Source organism: Phalacrocorax carbo, chromosome 2, assembly GCF_963921805.1.
Source record: "Phalacrocorax carbo chromosome 2, bPhaCar2.1, whole genome shotgun sequence".
Taxonomy (NCBI): Eukaryota; Metazoa; Chordata; class Aves; order Suliformes; family Phalacrocoracidae; genus Phalacrocorax; species Phalacrocorax carbo.
Genome location: NC_087514.1, coordinates 123,320,846 through 123,343,233, shown reverse-complemented (window position 1 = coordinate 123,343,233; position 22,388 = coordinate 123,320,846). Strand labels below are relative to the sequence as shown.

At 38.5% G+C, this 22,388-nt stretch overlaps 1 protein-coding gene across 12 annotated transcripts in view; it reads left to right on the top strand.

The window, feature by feature from the left end:
• Positions 1–20,771, top strand: part of RBMS3 (RNA binding motif single stranded interacting protein 3) — a 724,789-nt gene extending 704,018 nt beyond the window's left edge. For 8 of the 12 annotated variants that reach the window (XM_064444222.1, XM_064444223.1, XM_064444221.1 and 5 more), the window contains 4 exons: positions 7,965–8,045; positions 10,630–10,757; positions 12,870–12,933; positions 14,626–20,771. In XM_064444222.1, coding sequence (XP_064300292.1) covers positions 7,965–8,045; positions 10,630–10,757; positions 12,870–12,915 — 255 coding nt within the window. In that variant the 3' untranslated portion in view covers positions 12,916–12,933; positions 14,626–20,771. Of the gene's footprint in view, positions 1–7,964; positions 8,046–10,629; positions 10,762–12,869; positions 12,934–14,625 lie in introns of those variants that run through there. The other 4 variants (XM_064444225.1, XM_064444232.1, XM_064444231.1 and 1 more) reach the window with 2 other exon arrangements.
• Positions 20,772–22,388: the final 1,617 nt, after the last annotated feature.

Genomic DNA, 22,388 nt, shown 5'->3' with positions numbered 1-22,388 from the left:
CCCTGGTTTTATATAGGGTGCTGCAGACAAGACAGTCTGTAATAAATCATGCACTGATCCATGCTCAAAAACTTGCCCCAGAGATCTCATAATGTACATTCACAGAATAGGTACATAGAGGGTATTAGAAAAAAATTAAAAATGCCCCTTTTGTAGAGAAGTGGGTAAGAACTGAAGAATTAAGAACTGAAAGTACAGCAAAACACCAGAGTCTTGGTCTTTGTTTTAAGCATAGGGGTAGTCTTGCTCTCTTGCAAACATATCCACCAGACCCAAGACATTATTAGAATGATGAAAAACAGCAGTTTTCACATCTTGAGGCTATTCATATATGCAGTCATACATGGAGAATCAGTCTGCGTTTCTGTACAGTCTCCATGGATCCCTGCCTACAGTGGAGGCTTTGTCACAAAGAAGACAAAATACTATGGGCCTAGGTACGCTGACGTGGGCTACAAGGATCATTGGTACCCTGAGGGCAAGTTCCATAGCTGTGTACAAACTGATAAACATAATATGAACAACTTGTTATAAAGAAGTCTTGCTATAAGAAGTTTCACTTGCTTTTAATGAAAGATACAATCAAAATGGAACTTAATTTTCACATCCGGATGGGTTTTTCTCCGTTTTCACCCTTTTCAGACATCGGTGGGATATCTGAAAGTGATTTGAGACTTTCACCAAGTTCCTTTGTAATGCCAGCCTTTAGACTCTAAAAAGTGGTTAAAATGAATAAGCCAGTTTTTTATTTATCTGTTTCTGTAGATGTTCCTGGAGTGCTGTTCGTATTCGCTTCAGTTTTTTACAAATATGGGGTTTCGTATGCTAGTGAGAGCACGGTGCACAGCTGTTTGTGGTGATCTGAGTGTTCTCACATTTGTTGACTCTAAATAGTCTTTATCTGATTAGTCCTAATCACTCTGCTTTAGTAACAGGCCTGAATTTCAGAAATAAAGAAAAGACCCGTTAGCTGTGGGGGGTTTAGCTCATCTGCACTGTTTCTTCTATACCTTTGTGTTACTCTGATTTCCAAAGGTAGGGATTTGTGAAGGACGCTTAGAACTCCTGAAGAGAAAAGAAGATTAGTTTGTAAATATAGTTCTTGAAGTTATTATTCTCTCTACCTTCATTTAACTTGCTCAGAGAATTAGGTAACATCTCATTAGGAAGGTTGAAAGGGAAATGATAGCCGGTGTTCCTAAATACGTATGTATTACTGAGCAGCAGGGAAAGAAGGTTAAATCTTGTAAAGATTTCTATTCTCTGCCTGAACAATGAGTGCAGTGGCCCAGTGATGGGATTCTGTTGAATGACAGTGCTATTCTTGATAGGGCTATGGTAATTGTGTGGCAAAATAGCATTATATTATTATATTTTAGGCCAGGGTGATAATTATTAGCAAAAATATTGTAATATATGCAAAAACTCCATATCTTTTATTCTCACATTCTTTAATTGGGAAAAACTAAGATTAATAACAGCCATTGAATAATTACAGGATTGAGCTGGAAAATGAGATGCTTCTGGGTAGCAAAAGATATTTGAAGTTTAAAGTGAAAACTGTGGCGGCTGGATATTATATTTCATTGAACTGCCACTGGCGCTGATGAACTAGATGGTCCTTTTCTCTTCCTGAGTTCCTACATCTCCATACCAGGCTATGGGATAAGAGGACACAGCAAGATAATGTTCTTTTCTATTGGAGAATGGGGTGTTTTCAAATGAGAAGGTGGGACCAGGGACAAAAAAGGAGCAGTTTTATTCTATATTTCATTAAAGTTATAACCACTTCACAATGGTCAAAGAGAGATGCAATTTCTGTTCTTTGCAGGGAAAGAGATTTGAAAGTGGGAGGGCAGGTTTCCTTCATGGAAAAATTAAAAAAAAAAAGACGATAAAAATAAATCCAGCCAACAGTGTCATTTCCTTCAGTTTTCCAGCGATGCAAATGTTTTCACATAATTCTGTTAGTGATGCAGTGTCTAGACTTCTCAGATGGTTTTAAAAAAACACAAACAAACCCTGGCATTAATTCTGAGAATCCTAAAAAGCTAAGTCATTATCACTGTGCTATAGCTCATGCAGTGATATGAAACCACAAATAGTCACTGAAGACCAGACACTGGAATCCTTGCTCATCTAAGACACATGGGTTAGCATTTACTCACATAAAATGTCCCCTTTAATCTCCCTTCAGCAGGCTGCTGTGATGTAAAAGCTTACCAGCATATGCTGGTACAAGGAATCTGCAATTTGGCTCTCACCTTAACTGAAAAGGCTCTATGCCTTCTCAGGAGCATGGAGGTTGATGAAATAAGGAAAGCAATCTTTGATTCTTGCTATAGATATACATTTGTGTAAAAACAAAGCAAAACAGAAAGCAGCATTTGCACATTGATTTTATAAAAAACCTTTAACATTTATTCCTTGCTCATTGCCCCTTGTCCTCAGTAAGCCTACTAATTCTGAGTAAGTGTTGTTCAGTGTTTCCGCATCTACTCCAAACTTATATGTTAATGCCTCATTTTGTAAATTCTTTCCAATTTTCTTCATACTAGGAAACTTATTCAACTTTGGTCAGGTTACCAACTGTTCTCACTCTGTAAAATCCCACAGTACTCATAGTGGCCAAGAGAGTTAACGTATATCCAGTAGCCACCTTCTAATCACAGCTGTGTTATTTTAGAGGCTACTAGGACTATAAGTAGAACTGTACTTCAGGGTGGTTTCTTATACTTTCTGTTAATGATGACCTTCCAAATCTACACAAAAGTGTGTGGCCAAAGTCTTCTGGTGATGTAAATGAAATTGTTTGGTCTTGCAAGAGACACTCACTCTTTCAGGCACTGTCTCAGTTGAAATTCAATAACTAATAGCCTGTGTAAGAGGTGTTTGCTATGTATCTTAGCTGTTAGGCACTTGCCTAACTCTGTATTAACCTGTGCCCAAGAAAGGCAGGCTGGAGGTTTCCTAGGGAAAATGAATAAATGGACATTACCTGTGCCATAGATAGTCTCGATATAAAAGCTCCTGAAAATTCCTTGCAGGTCACTCAGCTCCATCTTTGATGGGTGAAACATGTTATCCTGCTGCAACATGTGCCCTTGCTCTGCCTGGTGCAGGCAGCTGCCTTCCTTTTGTTTTTTTTTCTTCCCAATGCCTGGCACCTTTATGGGTTTAGTGTTTGCTGCAGGCTCAACAGGAGTCTTGCTGGAGCCTGGCTGGGATACCCCACTGTTTGCAGATCTGTAAGAACTGATGTTGCTCTCGGAATTAAACATGATCTTTCTCACAGTTTCATTTTGTTCCATCAACCCACCTCACCATTCGTTACCTCCTTTCATTTAACTCTGTAGTCATGGAGGGTAATGTCTGAAAGAGGAGCAGAGGCATAAGTGTATATTACTACTCTCTCATTTTCTAGCTATATATTTTTTCACATGCTTAACCAGTTTCAAAAAGGTAAAAACAAAAATCGCGTTGGACAAGGTGTGAGCAGAACTGTTAATATAGCAGATAGGCCAAATTGGTGCCCCGGTAAGTGCAGTCTGAATGAAGCGGACAGGCATTGTAAAGCATGCATTATATAACAATACTGCACGTCCTCAGTGCTGAGAACACGCATTCTGGCTACTGTGTGAAGAAAATAATAGTTTGCAAATTAAGAGCACAGTGCTACCAAAAAATGTCTCTTTTTTCTTTCTGTAGTAGGAATTATCAGCTTTTAAAGGACCAGAGTGCCAAAAAAGGTATCTTATACCCTCCAGATCCATCATGTGTGCCTGTAGAGTCACAGTTCTGTATACTCTTAAAAATAAGCAGCTTCTACTTTTAGACCCACTAAGCCTGTACGGTTGCAGAAGAATGAACAGTGTTTTCTTCTGCCTTGCACATACGTTGTTGAATGACCGATCACATTACAGCTCAAGAATCTTTAATCCTGATGGAAACATATGGCAAAGAAAGAATGGATTTGAATTTTTCAGATTCTTTTATTTCAGTACTCTCTCTTTGCAATACTAATAATTAATGGAATTAGCTGGGTACTGCTAAGCTGAGCATGTGAGTCATGCTGTCTCTCTTGCACACATAAATGTGGATAAAGAACTTTAGTGAGTCTTGTTCATGGAGAAAATAAGTCTCGGTGATGGTCTTCTGACATAGACGTCTTCTTTGCTTGCCATCTGTCTACTTCCAAGTTATATTAGTTTCTTGAGGTAGATGGGAAGCCATATGCAGACTATGTGCATCTACAGGACCTGTGGTCCCCATGAAACTGCATCACTAGAGTCCCTCAGCTAAAGAATGTCCTTCAAGCAGAATCTTCATCCTGGGTGGTCCTGAGCAGGGCAGATACAAAATGTTTAACTTTTCTTTTGAGTCTCACAATTCTTTCTGAAGCTCTTTTCCTCCTCCCAGTGTAGGCAACACTCACTCCAACCCATCCAGAACACACTGTTTTACAGAATAGCTACGTAAAGCAGGAGGGGGACCCAGCGAGAGACGCAGACTCCAGTGGGCTCAGTGTGTGCTGGGTATGGAAGCTACTGAAAAGCAATATTCAGGAAGCTTTTTGCCAACAACCAACTGTGAATATTCATGACAAGAAATTCAACTCTTGCATTATCCAAAGCCATTGATGTAACTATTGATACTGGCATTTTACCTTTGCACTGCATAATCTTTAATGTATTTATCCTGTGAGAGCAGAGAATTAGGATTATGTAGTTCGTAAAGGAAAGAAATACATTTGAACTTGACTGAGCTAATGTCAGTTATAACAAAAATTAACCTGTCCTCCTTTTTCGTGATACTGTTAGTAAACAAAAAACTAAAGCAGCTTCTCAGTGCTAGGCTTCCCATGGTGAAAACACATCCAGCAGAGCATACGCTCCTGAATTCATGTGGTCTCAGCTGGGACTCCCTGTGCATGTGAGGGGACTTTAGATACTTAAGACCAATTGTGTATCTCTGAGAATTAAGCCCGAGTTGTCCTTTATAGTTTTGTAAGTTTTTTTTTACAGAAGCCTCACTGGATCTTTAACTGAGAGTCTAGAGACTGAGAATCAGTTCCAAGCCCCAGTAATTTGACTGTTGACGCAGTTACTCTTTTCTGAAATTATTTATCTTCTTTATCTTTTCATAAAGATAAATACATTAAGTATGTTTGGATATTCCACTGAAGGGTACAATGTGTCCTGTAATATAGACCAGTCTGCTGCTGTGTGGTCAAGGGCCCAGTTGCTAAGCAGCAGTACTCTGTAGGATTGAGCCTTGGCTAACTTTTACTAGGACCAAATTCTTTGCCACAAAAACTGTGACTTCATTTATACTATTGGTGGAACTAATTTGGCCCATATCATTTGTTTTAATTGCGGAGCTCTAAATAATTTCACCAGAGTGTTGAACCACCATTACAGTGGGCATTTAGACAAGCAGAATATGTTATACACAGGGAAGAAGTCTCATTCCTACAGTTCTCTGGGGAGTCTGGCAAGTGACTAGGCAGCTTTGGTCTCCAGCACTGTAAATCACCTGCTGTTTGGCTGAATTCGGTTAAAATTCATGCAAAAAAAATTAGACTGGGAGAGGATGGGAAGGTGTGAGTGTCTGGAAAGACCAGGGCAAGCAGGGGTTGGCCAAGGCCACCAGTTACACTCAAGTCAACAGAACAGTTTCCCCTAGAGACTGTGTAACAGTGAAGGAAGCAACATGAAGTAGTCTGGCAAGTAAGATCAAGCTCTGCCTCAAGAGGAAAACAACAGCAATAGAGGTGAGAAACTGCACGACTACCAAGAGCAGTGCTTGCAGAGCCAGCAAAGACACCAGTTAACTCCTGGACAGTTTCAACTGTCGTGCCACAGAACTCAATGACAAAGGATTTTGCAAAAACTGGAGTGGTCTGAGTTAAAAGGCAGTTGAATAATTTGATATCTGTGTATTAATACTCATATATGTTTGTGTATAAGGTAAGGGAATGGCAGACAACTGCCTCTTACAATAGTCTAAGCAATGATCTGCTGGCTTCAGGGAAGAAATCCAAGGAAGTCCAAATTGAACGAGGCCACTTCATTCTTTAAATTGATCTGTATATTTTTGTCTGAGAGAAGCTAGCCTGTGTAGGTATTTAAAACCCTTTTAGATCTTTGCAGAATTGTAAGAATGAGTGCTTCAGGTTCATGTTAAATGTTGACACATTTAGAACAATGCTACACGGCAGATGTCGTCCCAACATGTGAAGGCAGCATTACAAAGCAGAATGAATGAAGCAGAAGCAGCTCTGGAACACCCTGCTGTAACATTCTCATTAGCTCCTAATCCGTAAGGCAGGAGAATAGCCGGACTGTACTGAGTACAATAGGGATAGTTAGCCTAATGTCTTTGGTGGGTTAGCATTCATAAAAAACTATTGAATTTAATTCTCTTTCTTGAAGAGTAATGAAAAGGAGCTGCAGAAAATCATGGCCTGATATAGGCGCACAGACACTGGGGACGCTCCTACCTCTTTGCTCGAGTTAAGGAAAACACTGAATTTTAGCCATTGTAATGGCTTTCAATACAGAATGCTATTCATATTGCAAGTATACGTTCTATGTCATCTATGTTCCTCACTTTTTTTTTCTATAGAAAACAATTTCATTGAAGTAATTTTTTTCTTTTACTTGAATGAAGACTTCAGAATTTAGCTGTGGGATTCTTAAATATGCTGTTCTCATTCCCTAAGGCCTTTCTCCAGCATTGCTGCAGAGTCTGCACCCCACTATGCAATTTCATAATGCATGTTTGTGACAGGCATATCAAACCATCCAGTTAGTTTAGAACTGAGGTGAGAGAGTGCTTTAAATGTAAATTTTACTATAAACAGCGGAATAAAATCTTGCAAGCACTTCCTAGCTCTGCCAGGAAGCAAAGCTATATTTAACTCATTTTAAAATTCATCAAATACATTCTGGGCTGATTCAGATCTTCGGTGTGTCTTTGAAGATAACATGTAGTGGAAGTGTCATACAGTCAGTTGTGGGACTGGGCACATTCCGAGATTCTTGTCAGTGAAGACATGCAGTTAAGACTGGATTGTAGAAAGAAAAGTACATATAGATCTGACAACTTAATATTGATACTTTATTTGAAGATTTCAACAATATCTGTTGCATTCAGTTCAAGAGCTTTTTAAGAAGTGCTGTATATAAAGAGATTAGTGCCATACCAATGGCAAAATTCGCATGCGCTCATGAATTTTAAAAAAGATTGTCTTGTAGTGCTCAGGAGAGACAGTATTTTAGAGAGGCTAATACAAAGTGTTGCTATAATAATAATTTTCAGAAGTTTCAAAATGCATAGAAAAGATCCCTGGATATAAAGAATAAGCCATAAGAATTTAGCTAGGGATTCTGTGTACAAAAGGAGAAACTCCCAGATATATCTTCCTCTTCCTTTATTTTCCTGTTTTGGATTGCACCTCCCTGCAGCTTTTTATCCCTGTAAAGTCAACTCCTGTCATTGATAGGGTTAAATATAGACTAAAATAAACCTGTCAAATTTTATGCTTCATTTTTTATAGGAGTTACGAGAGAAGATCAATAAGATTCCAGAAGATTGTTTAGATGGTTTTTGTATCTGTAACCACTATATATATGCTGCTATCATGTCTCTACTGTTTTTTTCATAAGTACAAATAGGAGTCTCTCAATTATAGAAGCCACATGAACAATCTGAATCTCTCAGCAAGATGTTTGCTATTGCCTACATTCAGATATGACCTGACTTTGAAGTTCAAGATTATGATTTTTAATAGCTAGGTAATTCCCACCATTGCCTAAAATCCTTAATTAAAAGAAATAACAGGCTATATACTAACCAACAAACTCTGAGGAGGAAATTGAAACAGTATCGTTCTTCTAATATGGGTTTTATGCATCTTGATTGTGGTTTTCTAATGTTCATTTGCATTTGATTTGTTCTAGTACATGACTGCTGCTGCACCTATGCAAGGGACCTACATTCCCCAGTACACTCCTGTGCCTCCAACAGCTGTCCCTATTGAAGTAAGTGTATCTCCATCCATGAAAGTAGAGCGAAGGGGTGGCAGAACTCTTATCTATTATGCCTCCTTGCACCTGTTGTTTGAAAGGGGCCTAAAGTTACTTTATGGAATGGTGTCTGGAAGCTTCCAGCTTTCAAAATTAGGGCTGCACATTTCTCTCTCTTTTTCTTTTCTTTCTTTCTTTCTGTACTTCTTTCTTTCGTTTTCCTTCTTTTTTCTTTCCCAAACCCTCCCCCCACCACCACCTTATTTTAATGATTTGCAAGGGCTCTTGTTTTGCATTTGTTTTGTTGTACAGCAGGACATGGAATAAAACATCAGTGATTATGACTATTTTTTCCCCATGTACTTGGGAGGGAGATGGGAAGAGACAGGAAAACAAACCCAGCAGGCAGACCACGAACCCAAAAGAGATTCCAAGAAGAGAAGATTGCAAGAGGGTTTGATGCGGTCCTTAGCAAGTATAGGTAATTGCTGAAACATTTAGCCACCAGAAAAAGTGATTGAGCAATGGAAACCTTCCTCTTGTATATACAGACATGGAGGATGCTGCACTGACTGAGTGCTTTTCATCCTTGAGGAAGGATTCGCTCCCTCCCTCCTTGGGGCTGAGTCATGCTGATGACAGTCTAATGAGTAAGTATTTACTCAACCCTGTAGACCACAAGCTGCCGGGAGAGCGTCAGCTTGACTTCCACTTCTGTGAAGCCTCATAAGGGCCACTGAGCACAGCGAGAGGAGGGAGCCTTGGCATCCTCTTCCCTGTGTGCTTCTCTTTGGTGCTACCCTCTGTTATTAATAACTTCTCCCCTACTCTGGGGTAGTGCAAGGAGTGCCAGGTTCTCTGTACTTCTGTCTTCGGCTGTGTGGACTTTGGAGTTTGTTCTTTTACTACTCTATGCTTTGAGGCTGCTGAGTTAGTGGTACTGTTGGCATGGCTCCACCACCAGTCAAGTGGGCTCATCCTGGTTTCTCCCATTTCTGTGCAATTACTGAGATTCCCAAATGAGATCCCTCAGGAAAGGCTGTTACTATTCCATCATACAGAGCTGGTCATGTTTTAGATTTTTTGCCTCGGGATAATTTTGCCCTAAACCTTGTTTGTTTACAAATGGGCCATGGGTGCCTCTTTTCAATTGCCATTCTTAGGTATTAAACTGGGCAGATACAAATCCAAATTAAAAGGAGATGGTGGGATGGAGAGCAGCTCATACAGCAGTACTGGCTGCATACTGTGCTGACTAGTGTGAACGAGAAATTAAGTTAATTCTTCCTGAGTCCTCCTTCCCATCACTCACTGCTATATTCATGCCTGCTAAAGTAATATGATGTCATAATTATCTACTATAATAATCCAAAGATTATCTGAATATGTAGTCTGTCTTGCTCTGATCCAGTTATGGAGATCATTGTTAATGTTTATCTGTGTTCATGTAGCATCATGGGCCAGGACCCTGCAATGCTGGATGCTCCACAAGCAGAGACCAAAAAACATAGTCTCTGCCCCAGAAAGCTTACAATCTCAAGATGAGATGGACAAAAGGAGGAGGATAAAGACAAGGAAGTAGACAGGAAAAGATAATACTGATGGTCTGTTAAGCAATAGATATGAAGAATTTCTGAAAAATGAAACCAATATTTCAGCAGAAAATTTAAAATAAACTACCTGTTGTTTACACAGGACTCAAATCAAAACAAAGCAAGTGCTTTGTGCTCCCTCTTCTGGCTCTGTTGTGTTCAATACAGTAATAAAGCGTGTTCCCTAAAGAGACCTGCTGGTGTTATTCATAGGACCAACACACCAAGCATTAGAGTAAAGGAAAGAAAATATAGCTTATTTTGAAAGCATACAAAAATACTTAAAAATAATATTATTCAGACTGTCTAAATAGGACAAGAAATAGTGCATGATGTTAAATTCATATATATCATCTTTTCTGTGTTTATTACCTGGGTTTTTTTGCGAATGTATAAATAAAACAAAACTTCATTGGAGCTTTGACTTAACACATAAAAGTCTTTAGTGTGAAATAAATATCTTTTTGAAGGGAACATGCTTAAAAGCAGTGTGTAGAGGAGTACGATATTTTTCTAAGGCAGCTAAAATTCTGTTGGATATGTAGTAAAGCAGGGAATGGTGGGCCTAGATTCTGCCTTTATCGCATTGCAAATCAAACAAAATAAATGTGAATTCACTGTGAAGTTGGGCTAGGTTAGTGAAAATCAGAAGAGCCATACATATGTTGTAAAAAAGACAAGTGGTAAAATCCAGACTCCGCTGAAGTCAGAAGTTTTGCCTCTGGCTTTGATGGGCAGGGAACTGCTCTCAAAAGTGGAGGTATTTTCCACTGCAGCTTGTGAGAGCAAAGTATCACAGGGGCTGGTATGCTAAGGAAGCTTCTTGTTGCTGGATTAGCTCTCTAAAACTGATGGAGTTTGTTGTGTTAGCATGTGGTTCTGCTATCTCAAACTCTCTCAACCTCCAGAGAAATACAGGAATGGTGAGCTGGTGCTGAACTCTTTTACGTAATTAACTGGAGTGAGTAAAATTAGTAAGTTTTACGTATTCTCATTTGATTCCCTAGGGTGTTGTTGCTGATACTTCTCCACAGACAGTAGCATCTTCATCACAGGAAGCCAGTGGTCAACAGCAACAGATGACAGTGGAAACATCCAGTGAACATGCGCCTGCATATTCTTACCAACAGTCTAAGTAAGTAGTCATATGCTTTGTAATCAGAAAGTTTTGTTTCTTGATTATAACGGGCCAAATTCTGCTCTCCTTTTCAGCAACATAAATTCTGAGCAGATTCATTAAGTTCAGATGAATTCTGGATATATAGCGGTGTAATTAGCAAAAGGTTTTGGCTGATGGCCTGACCTTGGAAAAATGTCCTTGAGTTCCTGCCTGCAGTGATATGCTCTCTAATTGTCTGCTGCTTGTCTGGACTCAGAAGGATCTCAACAACTGCATTAACAATCATCACACTGGTCTAAAGCAGCATCTGGCATCAGAGGTTAAAAAGAGGGCTTAAATTTTGCAGTGGTGAAAATATTGGTACGGTATACATGTAAAGGTTTCTTTCTGAAAGTGTAGCTAGTGAAGCAGTATAAATTGCCCCAAGTCGGTATTTGTGATAGTGTGAAACTGGTGCCATGCAGACACTGAGTGGGCAGTAACTGGCAATGCACAAAAAAGGGATAAGAAAGGGATGGGGAGAAGCACTGCTCTGTCTTTCTCCTGTCCTCTGCTCCCTTTGTTTGCTTCCGGTGGAATGCCTTTGAAAGTTCAAAATGTATACACTGACATCTAGAACTCCTAAAGAGTCCCTTCATCTTTACAATAATCCTCAAACACTCCTTCTCTTTGCCACAATAAAACTGGTCCTCACAAAGGGAAGGTTACTTAGCGACAGGGTACTCACCAGGACCAGTCAATGTTGAACAGATTCTGCGAAGGAGCCCAAAGCCAGTCCTTGATTAATACATGTATATTGAACACCAGTGTCACTGTGAAAAGAGAAATACACATTTTTATCTTGGAGGAGGAAGTAGACAAATAGTCAGACAAGAAATACATTAGATATGTCAGTCAATGCATCATGACATAGTACTTATAGAGGAATAAGATATGAGCTGGTATAGGAAAGATTGGAATTATACCCATCTGTCAATTGCTTTACTTCATTTTTGACCTCTGGAAGTGGAAGGTGCAGTTATTTGTCTAACATATGAGTAACAAATGGTTTCAGATCACACAATGTCCCTTTCTGACCACCATAAAATGTAAGCCATCACTATTACTTATGTCACATGCATATTTGTCTACATGTACATATTACAAAAGCAATTGATCACAAGCTTTTTGTTGATGCACCCAATCAGAGACACAGTCTATGCATGAGTTATCCCTTCTAGCCATCAGTCTTTCTACCACCTGTAAATAAATGATGGCAAAATATTTATAGAGTATGATGGGCAAAGAGAAATATATATGACCATACCATCCTCTTGGCTGGTTTTGGTGACTCTGTTCTGTAGGAGTTTGGATCTGACTATTCCCGCATTCCAGTTCCCTTTCACTTAAGTCTCAAAGCAGAAGGACTTAGGTTCAGAAGCCCTCATAAGGTAGCTGTGAGCAGTAGATTCTGGCATTTTTTCCCATATAGGAGGAAACTACATTGCAATTCTTTATGGAAATGGGTGCTGGGTTCCTTGCCAGTATGGTGAATTCCCACCTTCTCTGAGAATGAGATCCCTCATTTTTCCTTGTCAGCTACTGCCTTGTTGCGATGATGGATACACTTCTAATGGCACTGGCACTTAAATTCAGAGGAATGTCTTTCTTTTTTAATCACACTGGCAGATGCACTACAGATTTTTTATTATGATTATTTCAGTATTTTTTTCTGAAATGTGCCCTCTATTTATATCTGCCAGTTGTGGGCAGAAATGCAAAGTGTGGGAAGCTGCAGAAACAAACTGAAATATACACAATCTCTGTCTTAAAAAAAAGAACTTCTGCCACAGTATTTCAGTAACCTATAATGTAAAGCCAAGTGAAGTTATTTTGTGATTAAAATATAATTTTATTAATCTGGTCTTCGAAGGGCACGTTTATTGATAGCAAGCATCATGCCCAGTATACTATAGCTGTTTTCAAAGCAACATGAACATGACCGAACAATGATTTTGTCAGATATAGGGGAAAAAAAAAAAGGCAGACACTGTAAAATTATTTCATAGGAGCTGATCAGTCAGGAGAAAAGTTATAACAGTGTATTTCATTATATTTATTTTCTTTGCAACAATCATGAAATTGCAGGCAACGAAGGAGAGGCAATGTACTCAGAATGAACTGGGTGGTATAAGGACTCTGTACTCTCTTTGTAAGTAAAAATAAACCATGAGACTTAAAATTTAAGTTCCACTTTTTTAATCAGCATACACATTCTTTTATTTAATATGCTGGCTGCTGTACTTGAGGATCCCACCCATTGATGTTCAGAAATGATAACTTCACGTCAAAAAACCTGGCTACCTATTGTGTAGCAATATAGGAGAAACAGCCCTTGGTTTCTGAGCAGAGGACTCGACTCTATGAGGAAATCACCTTAACTATTTTAGACCCATATTCCCATTTTTCCTTGTAAATCTTTAATTTTGCACATAAAAAGTGTGAAACCTATCAAGTGGAGATAAATTGAGATCCTTCCCCCTGAAAAGAGTACTGTCTTACCTCTAATCAAAACTCTCCTGGGCAATGTACTCTGATTTTAAATGTGGAAAGAATTACATTTTTCTGGAGCCTTTTGTGTGCAAACTCAGTGCCAGGTTAGACTAGAGAGTGTGTGCTGTGGCCCTTCAGGGGAACTGGTCTTTCACACATATGATGGCCACTCACCCAGAGAGGCAGTAAAACCTCAGGAGGTGAGCATTCAACCTGAGTACTCCTACCAGAAGTTATGCACAGAAAACACTAAGAAAATAATTAATTATTGCTTTCCACATAAATCTGTTGTTACATTCAAAATGTTAATTTTCAGGCTTCACACAATTAAAAAGTCCTTTGGTAATTTTAATGTTTAAAACTGAAGTTACTTTTATGTTTACCATCCCAGAGAAGTAGTTCTGTGGCAAATGTTATGTCATCAACATTCCTCACAGTTTAATTCCTAATATTAAAATTAATTTAAAACTAAGCAAGCCAAATGCATTAATGCTTGCAAAAGAAAAGTTGCTGGATTTTCTTATGTTGAATGTCAGTTGGAAAAGGATTTTTTCCACGCAAGTTTTGAGGACTCCAGGAGAGGCAATAGCTAACCCTACTGATAGCCCTCGATGTGAAACAGTGTTTATACATGCGTTCTGCATATCCCCAAAGAGCTCACGTAGTCCTGCTAAGATAAGCTTGATGTGACATATCTTTAAATGTCATGAAACCTCCAAAACACAAAATGAGTTATCTTCTGTAAGAAAAACATTGATAGTGGAGCTTTTTCTCTGTACTAAATTTAGAAAGATTTGACACTTTATGATCAAAAATTGTATTTTTCCAATTAATATTGTCTTTAATGTTTCCACTAAGTTAGCCATAACCAGTTCATTAAGTAGACTGCTCCACAGTCTAACTGTTCTTGCCATCAGAAAATGTGTTCTTTTTAGCAAATTGGATGTATCCTTTTATTGTAATTTCATCCTTGGTTTTATTATTAGTATCCAAAATAAACCAGTGCCACTTATTATTATGAAAATACTTGCTCTCTTATTGTATTACTTTTGAAATATTTACACAGTGTTAAGCCACGTATTCATCTCATTTCAGTGTAGTTAGACTGCCCATTAAGCATAGCATTAACAAGAGGAAATTCATCTGCTTAGGATGTGTTAACGTCCCCAAAGCAGGAGTTCCCTATTTCTGCCTCACTATTTTCAGCTTAGTGGTGGTATCATATTTAAACAGCTGCAAAGTTAGTTTAGCTTGGATAACTTTTAAAGGGAATTGGGTGGAAAAAAAAGAGAGGAGCCTATTTCAAAGTTGTTTTGACTTAATGACCACTTTAATTCAATTGTTTTTACAGACAATAAACAGGACTGAAGAATGTCGGTCTGAAACCTTTGCCTTGAATGGAGAAACTTCGCTGAACAAGAAGTTGGCTTCCAGTTTGCACAGGCGTCAAATGAATGCTTTTTTTTTTCTACCTTTCCCAACAAAAACAAAACAGTGTTTTTATGTGCTGTGCAAATGGTTCCGTCATGTAGTCTGACAATTTTATTTTTGCTATAATTTTTTTTTTTTTAACTAAGGAAAAAACCCAGAGGAAAAACGCTGGGTTAACATTTCATCTGGACGAACATTTGAATTCAGAATTTACCTGGAGGTGTAGCTAGATTTTTTTTTTTAACAGAAAAACTGATGATGTCAAGAGGGAGCAAGTTGAAATGAAAACCAATTGTCTTCCTCAAAAATTAAGCTACTCTTTTTCTCTCATTTTATTTTTCTCTTGTTTTAAATCTAGAGTGTTTTTTGGTTTTTCGGTTTTTGTTTTTTTTAAAGAAATGTTTAGGTAAGGTTTATCTTGAATCTTAATTGCCTTAATTTTAAGGACGTCAAAGGCTCTCAAGGCAAGCTGTCAACGTCTTGTTAGAAAACCCGAGAATGAATCGAAACTGCTCACACCGGTGCTGGTGCAGAAGTTTAATAGACTGAGTTTTTGGGGTGAACAAAAAATAAACTGTACAGTTTAAAAGAAAATGATTTTCTTCTTTTGAAGAAAAGTTGATGATAATGGAACTGTGGCAACTGAAAGGATTGGAAAAATGCTGGGACTTTTATGAACTTTGTCTTAAGTGTTGACAGAAAAAATTCTAGAAGGCTAAAGCATTTTACAGTAAAGTTATTGAATTGAGAAAAAAACTTGCTGCATTATAGAGAATGCAGGGTTTTTTTCTTGCAGAATGCAGATTTTTTTATTTACAAAGCGTGATCGCTAGCAAAAGCATTAGTGCTTTTTATCTGCAGTCTTTTTTATGAGCTTTAAGAAGTTTTTAGTCTGCTTTGCTTGTCACATTGCAAAAACCTAGCTTAAGAGCATTAAAAAAACTTAAGTAGATAGGAGCTTATGGTCAAAAAAGTGCAAAAAAAGCAATAGATAGAAGAAATTGTTGACAATTTCTGTAGTCTTTCCTAGTTGTGAACAAATGCAGCCTATGGATGGCCTATTTTATACCAAAGATGAAGTGACACCCTAACGCAGTCCAGAAGATAGAGGTTTTTTTCTTTTTTTATCTTTATTTGACCTACATGGCCGGACCAGTTCTTACTTTCTTGTTTGTTTAAACTATCTTCCACTGGTGTTTTACATACTGCATATGTTAGTAGTGGAAATTTCAGAGTAGTTGGTATTAGAAGCTTGTTGATGGTGTGCTTTGGAGAACATCCCAAAGCAAGGGGGAGTGGGTTACCAACTAATCTGTCCAGGTGGGCTTTAATTTTGATGAGTTTTTCTGTTCAATTGCCTGATCTTTGGTATTTCTACTGAAACAACAGTCTTCCTTCTGAATTCCAACATACCGCAGATTCATTTCTTCACCTCAGTCTTTGTCATCGTCCAGCATGCATAGCCACCTTAATTCTGTGTTTGTTTTTCGGTGATGCATTTGAATTGCCAGTTAGATGCAAGAGAAAGCAAACTTGATCTTTGTTCTCATTTTAGCTCTCCCATACAAGCAGAAACATTGAAAATGACTTAGTATTGTCATGCAGGCAGGAAGTTAAAATTTACTCTTCTCTGCTATGATTTCTGTTGTCTTAATATGTTGGCTGACAATCACTAATTAGTATAATTAGGCAAAAAAAAGACACTGACTAAATTGAATCCACTGAAACCTGTTTTAGGAATGGCACTGATTTTTCATAGAGAAATCTTGATTATGGCCCTTACTTTTTTCCAGACAAACAAACAAAAAAGGTGAGAAGCAAGACAAAAGATGATTTTTTTTCCTTAAGGAGGCAGAAGAGAAGCAGCATTTAAATATATACATACATACACATATATCTATATGTAAAAATTAAACCAAACATTTTTAAACTTTCCTCCATCCAGAAGAGAGGGGAAGCTTCATCACATTTATTGTGGTGCATTAGAGACAGGGTATCCATTAAAAATAATGAAATTAAAACATATATATTGGATCAATCTGATTCAGCTGCCCAATTCTAAAAAGAGATCTGTGTTTCCCTAACCTGACTTTTTGGGGAAAAGAAGACAATTATTTTTTTAAATTGATAAAACAAGATCGTATTTTTTAACATGGGGGGGGGCAGGGAGGGGGGAAAGGGGGTTTCCCAAGTAAATGGCTGCTAGATATGCAACATAGAAAAGAGAGAAATGGGAGTTCATGTGGTTCTTCACCGTAGGAAAAGGGCCTGATTTTCAGAAGTGGTAAAACTTCTGCTTTCTCCAGAGTAGTTGTTGATATTCAACACTTCTGAAAACCAGATGATGCCAAAGTAAAAGAACAACAACACCCACAACATGTTTTCAATTCAGAAAAAAAAAATCTCTTTCTGTTTCACATGCTGTCTCATTACTTGTTGCTTTTTGAGAGTGGCATTTGAATTTTGTCCTTAGATAAAGGTTCCCTCTTTCTTTGGAGGGTGTATGAGGGAAAAAAATCAATCTAGCCTTATTTTCTTCCTTTCTACACGTACTCTCTTTCTGTCTCTCTCTGAATTCTTTATACAAATAGAGATAACCCCAGGCACAAGTCAGTTAAATATGAAATAAACACATTTGTTTCTGTGTTAGTTCTAACGTGACACACAAAAAGTCTCATTTACTATCAACAATGAGGCTACAAGGTAGCTACCATGTGGCTGATGAATATGCTGAGGTACCTTCTTGTTTCTATTCAGAACTCTGCTGCTTTATTTATACATTCAGAAACATTTTTCTTATTTTTTCAGCAAACAAAGTTAAACAATCTCAGTGTTTTTTATTAAGCCAGACAGGCAACACGGTATCACGATGCCTGTCACTTTAAAGAGTTTCAAGTGCATTCTGTATTAGAGTTGTTCCTTTTTTTTTTTCCACACTATAGTGTTTAGTACTGTTTGAAATCAAAAGAAACAAAGCAAAGAAGTAGAGGGAGAAGAAGAGGAAAGAAAATGGATCCCTTAAATAAAATTGGTCATCTTACTGATCCCCAAAAGAACCAGTGAACTGGTACTTGAAAGTCTATGAGTTATAAACAATGTGAGCCTTCAGTATTAAACAGTCATAGGTCATAAGGTAAGAAAAAAACTTATTTGGAACATACAAAATGCTCAGAAAGTGGTAACTTATTTGTAAAAGTTAAAGATGAGATAAAAGAGAACAGTGGAAGAGCAACACACTTCTTGCATGGGTGTTGCCATAGGACAGGAACACTTGGTGGCCTCTGAAATCTAAAACTGGTTTTCTTTATGTTCTGGCTAATAAGATTTTTTGGAAGGTTTGTTATTAGTATCTGAGTTTCTGTTTTCTTTTTTTTCCTTTTTTTTTTTTTTTTTTTTTTTGAAGACCTGAACTTGTAAAGTCAATATCTATGTCTGTCTTATCAATTTAGCTTTAAATGTCAGGAGGGTTCCTGAAAGGTTGCAGAAACAACTCTAGAAGTCTAAGGCAATGGTGCCTGGCCCAGAGGTCTAGAAGTAACATCAAATCCATAAGCTGAACTGCGTATGTACTTTCCATCACACCTGAATTCTTGTAAATAGTCAAATTTGGATGTTCAGGTTTGGTATTTTTGTTTTTACCTTAAAGGCTAAATACAGAAGGGGTGTCAGAAAAATATGAATTATGGCTAGAAAATGCTGAATACCTGGGCTCGTCGCTTAACATTGAGAAAAAAAGAATGGTTACAGTGGAACTGAAGAGAGTATTATATTTGCAGGTGCTGTCCCAAGCATAGATCAGGGAACTGAAAAGGCTCACTGTTCCCAGTGGGATTGCTGAGGGACTTTTCCTATCTGGCTCTACTGCTGGTTTTGTAAGCACTTTTCACCTGTGACAGTCAGGCCTCAAATTGTGAATGTCCTCTTATTGCCTTCCAGCGAAACAGACTCTTGAAATGTCCTTAGCTTGTGCTTACTTCTATAGTTCTGTTTACCAAGAGACTGCCTTGGTTGTGTTGGTCAAGAAATCCACCATAATGCAGAATGAGGCATATTTGAGAGCAATTGCATCACATTGTATCATCTTCTGCTATGGATGCATGCCCAATTGTGGAAGATAAAGGCTGGCGATTAGAGAAGTGAGGGCTTAAACTTTCAATGGGCAATGGGCTGAAGCATTCGAATGGATTTTTACTCAAGTAAAAATCAAACGAAGGGTATTATTTATGTATGTGTGTGTACCAAAACTCAGCAAATTTGAGGAAGCCTGCATTGTAATAAAGTTTATTTTTAATATGTCATAGTATTTGGATCTATATTATGTTGTTTATGGTACTGAAGGATGAGATTGATACTAAGTGTTTAACAAATTGCCGTGCTTCATGATTTTAAGCTTGATGGTTCTCCTCATGCCACTTCATTTTAATGCTGAGGTTGACATGAGCAAAACAGGTTTAGGCAGACTTGCTGAACTCCACCTATAGCAAGAGTCATGCTAAAGAGTGATAATGTGCTTAAAGTAATGAACCAATCCATTTTTAGTGATAAGACCAAATGTGGTAGTTGAAGATAGTAATGTTTGATACACACATGGTCAACATTTCCTTTCAAAACTTTATTTAACATGAAATTGGTCCAGATATAAAAGAAGTGCCCTAGGGCAAGGGATTTTCCTGGTCTTTCTCAGTAGCCCGCGTGAACTAAGAAAACAGTCATGGTGTGATGGAAATGCAAAACAGAAAACAACAAAAACGCTGACGTTTGGTGTGTTAGTCTTTTCTGTTTAATGACAATTGACTCTAGTGACAATGATTCCTTTCATTTCTAATACGCATACACACAATCATGCATGCACACTTTCTCAGAAGGAGGGCTGAGTGAGCAGCAGACTTCTCCTCTCCCTCAGTGGAGCAGATTTCTAGAATCTCAGCAAGCAGCAAAGATGCAGTGTAAGGAGAGTTATTTTCCCCCCCAACAGAACACCAATTTTTTCTGTAATGCTCCTGTCACCCAAATAGGCTAAAGTGCTGTATGTACCCCAGAGTCTTATTCACCTTTGTGCCTCAAAGCAGGCAGAAGAGACCCTTTCTCCTCCCCTTTATTAACATGCTCTTTGTTAAAATTAAACAGAAATTTATGAGAAAAAAAAGCTGTAAAAAAAATAAATCCCACTGTTGGTTTAGCTTTCCATGATGAGAAAAATTCTTGTGTTCATTTCAGTTGTTCAGTTCAGTTGTTAATTCCCCAACAGTGACAGCTGAGTTCTTTCACCTTAATAAAAATGTGTAATGATGTGAAAAATGTCAGTCTTTGACAAGTTCACAAATCCATTTTTCCTTGTAGGGCTGCAGCCTGCAAGGTGTAAGCACCTTCCAAGATCTAGATCTGTTGTCCTTAAGAGAATACCTGCCCAACATTAATTTTCTGCCTTTAAGTGTCTTTCTCCTGGATAGTAATTTTATGAATTTGGCAAAATTTACAGTCAGTTATATTTTTAAAAGCCCAAAAATACAGCCTAGAGAAGAGAACATGATGTGATGTTTATGTAACTAAATATTATTAAATATCCTGTATTCCAGAGTGGAAGAAAATTCTACTATCTTTTGGAGGCAAAACAATTTTATGTAAAACCAGGAAGCATACAGAATTCGTACAGGAATTTTTAATTTTTTTCCTTTTTAAAGGAGAATTAACAGATTCTGTCTAAGAAAAATCAAAGCAGCTTTGAAAGCAGATGAACTTCTTATCAAGAAAGCATGCATCACACAAATGGGACAGAGGTTCTTTAAAGCCCTTACAGACCTCACTGTAGCCAAAACAGAATACAGAACCTCTGTGATACATTAAATTATGAATATTATTTATATGGGCATCTGTGTGCTGATGTCTCAGAATGTCTTTGAAAGATCTGTACTGCTATGATTTTTTTTTTTAATGTTTTCCATTTGTACCACAATCCTAATAGCTGCCATTTTCCCACTCCTGGGGCTTTCTGTAGATCAGTGGATGTTAGGTTTAAACTTCTGTTTTCTTTGATGAAGCTTTCAATAAAAAAATAAAGAAAGAAAAGAGCTGGGTGACTCTGTGTTCTTATGGCACCTTTCTGCAGAGGCTTTCCGAGGCTGTGGCTCTTGTGCTGAGCACAGAGGGAGCAGAAAGGCTTTGCAGCAAAGTCTGCCTCCTCTGCATCTTCACCAAATGGAGGGAAAGAATCGGAGATACAGGACGGCTCTGTTGCCCTGTCAGCAGCACAACCACCCATGTGTTAGGAAGTGAAATATAGGAGAAAGTTTATCTCACACCAAGACTGAGTGTTTCATACTAACAGGTACTTGCTGTCTCCAGGCTCGCAGCTGGGCTCACCTGCCAGGAGAACATTGTCTCTGTTTCTGAGGCTTTTTTTAAAGAGTGACTTCAGGGCAAAAGTTGCCACATGGAAGACAGAAAAAGTTTATTTATGGAGTAAGTACAGCCTAGGCAGTGGCAGTGCAAGCCATACTTCATCTTGAAAGGGAACAGGAAAGTAAATTGCCTCCTCGGCTACATCTCACGGGGAACGAGAAAGCTATTTGGCGCACTTCCCCATGGCCACTTCAGTCAGCGACTCTCACGTTGCCATGGGCATTTCTTCCCACAAGGGCCGTTTCTGTCATGAAGGCAAGGGTGGGCTGGAAGTGTCCGGTAACTCTCCTCCCCAGCCAAGGAGCTTTATTCAGAGGTTGGAAATCACTGAGTTCTCTTTTTACTTACCAGGAACATGGCTGTCTCTTTCACCACGAAACATGTTTTGTGGGATTGCCTGCCCACTTTCCATTCTTCCTGCCCAATGAAATATTCACAGGTGAGCTTCTCACTCCAGCCTAATCAGGAAAGCACAAAGAAATCTTTAGAAGATGGAGGACTTGGAGGAGGAAGCGGGTGAGAAGGTTTTTTTTCAACTGCACCTATGCTGAAATGCCCGTTGCTGCCGGTGGTGAAGATGGTGAAAGAAGGAGGAAGGCAGAAGGCTGAAGCTACAGCCTGGCTGGCACTCTGAGTGGTAGCTGAGGAGCCTGGGGAGAGCAGAAGAAAGTGGGGCACCTGGTCCCACCAACACAGGTGGTACCAAGGTGGTTTATAGTGGATGCTCTGACATTCAGGTTCATCTTTGTCGCTTCCATGATTGCTCCGTTTCCAAGGTCGTTCCACTTTGAATTCTACTAACAAGGGTATCACTAACAACAGTGGTGTTAGCGTTTTTGGTTTTGTTGGCTGTCAGTTGGCTGTCCGTGTGCGTAGAGAACCAGGCTAAGGGGTTTTTGCGTCATCTTCCACAGAAGTGCAGGTAAGAAGGCTTTCTCCTCACATCCTCCTGGTCCCACCATCAGTGTCAAAAAAAAGTTAATTGGTAAATGAGATGATTGTATTTAACACTAAGTCCCCCGTCCATACCATAGAATTAAAATAACAAGGACAAATGGGCCATTGTAATGTGTGATGTATGTTGATTCCAGAGGGAGATGGTTGTGTTTATCAGTAATCTGCATCTGGAATGGAAGTCCATGACTTCCGTGTAGAGAAAGCCATGTGCTCTGATTATCACTCTCCAGGATTTCAGGCAGAGGGGGAGAAAAAAACCCGAAACAGCTGGTGTAGAATAAACTGAGGATAATGCTACACTTACCACATTTAAATATATTTTACTTG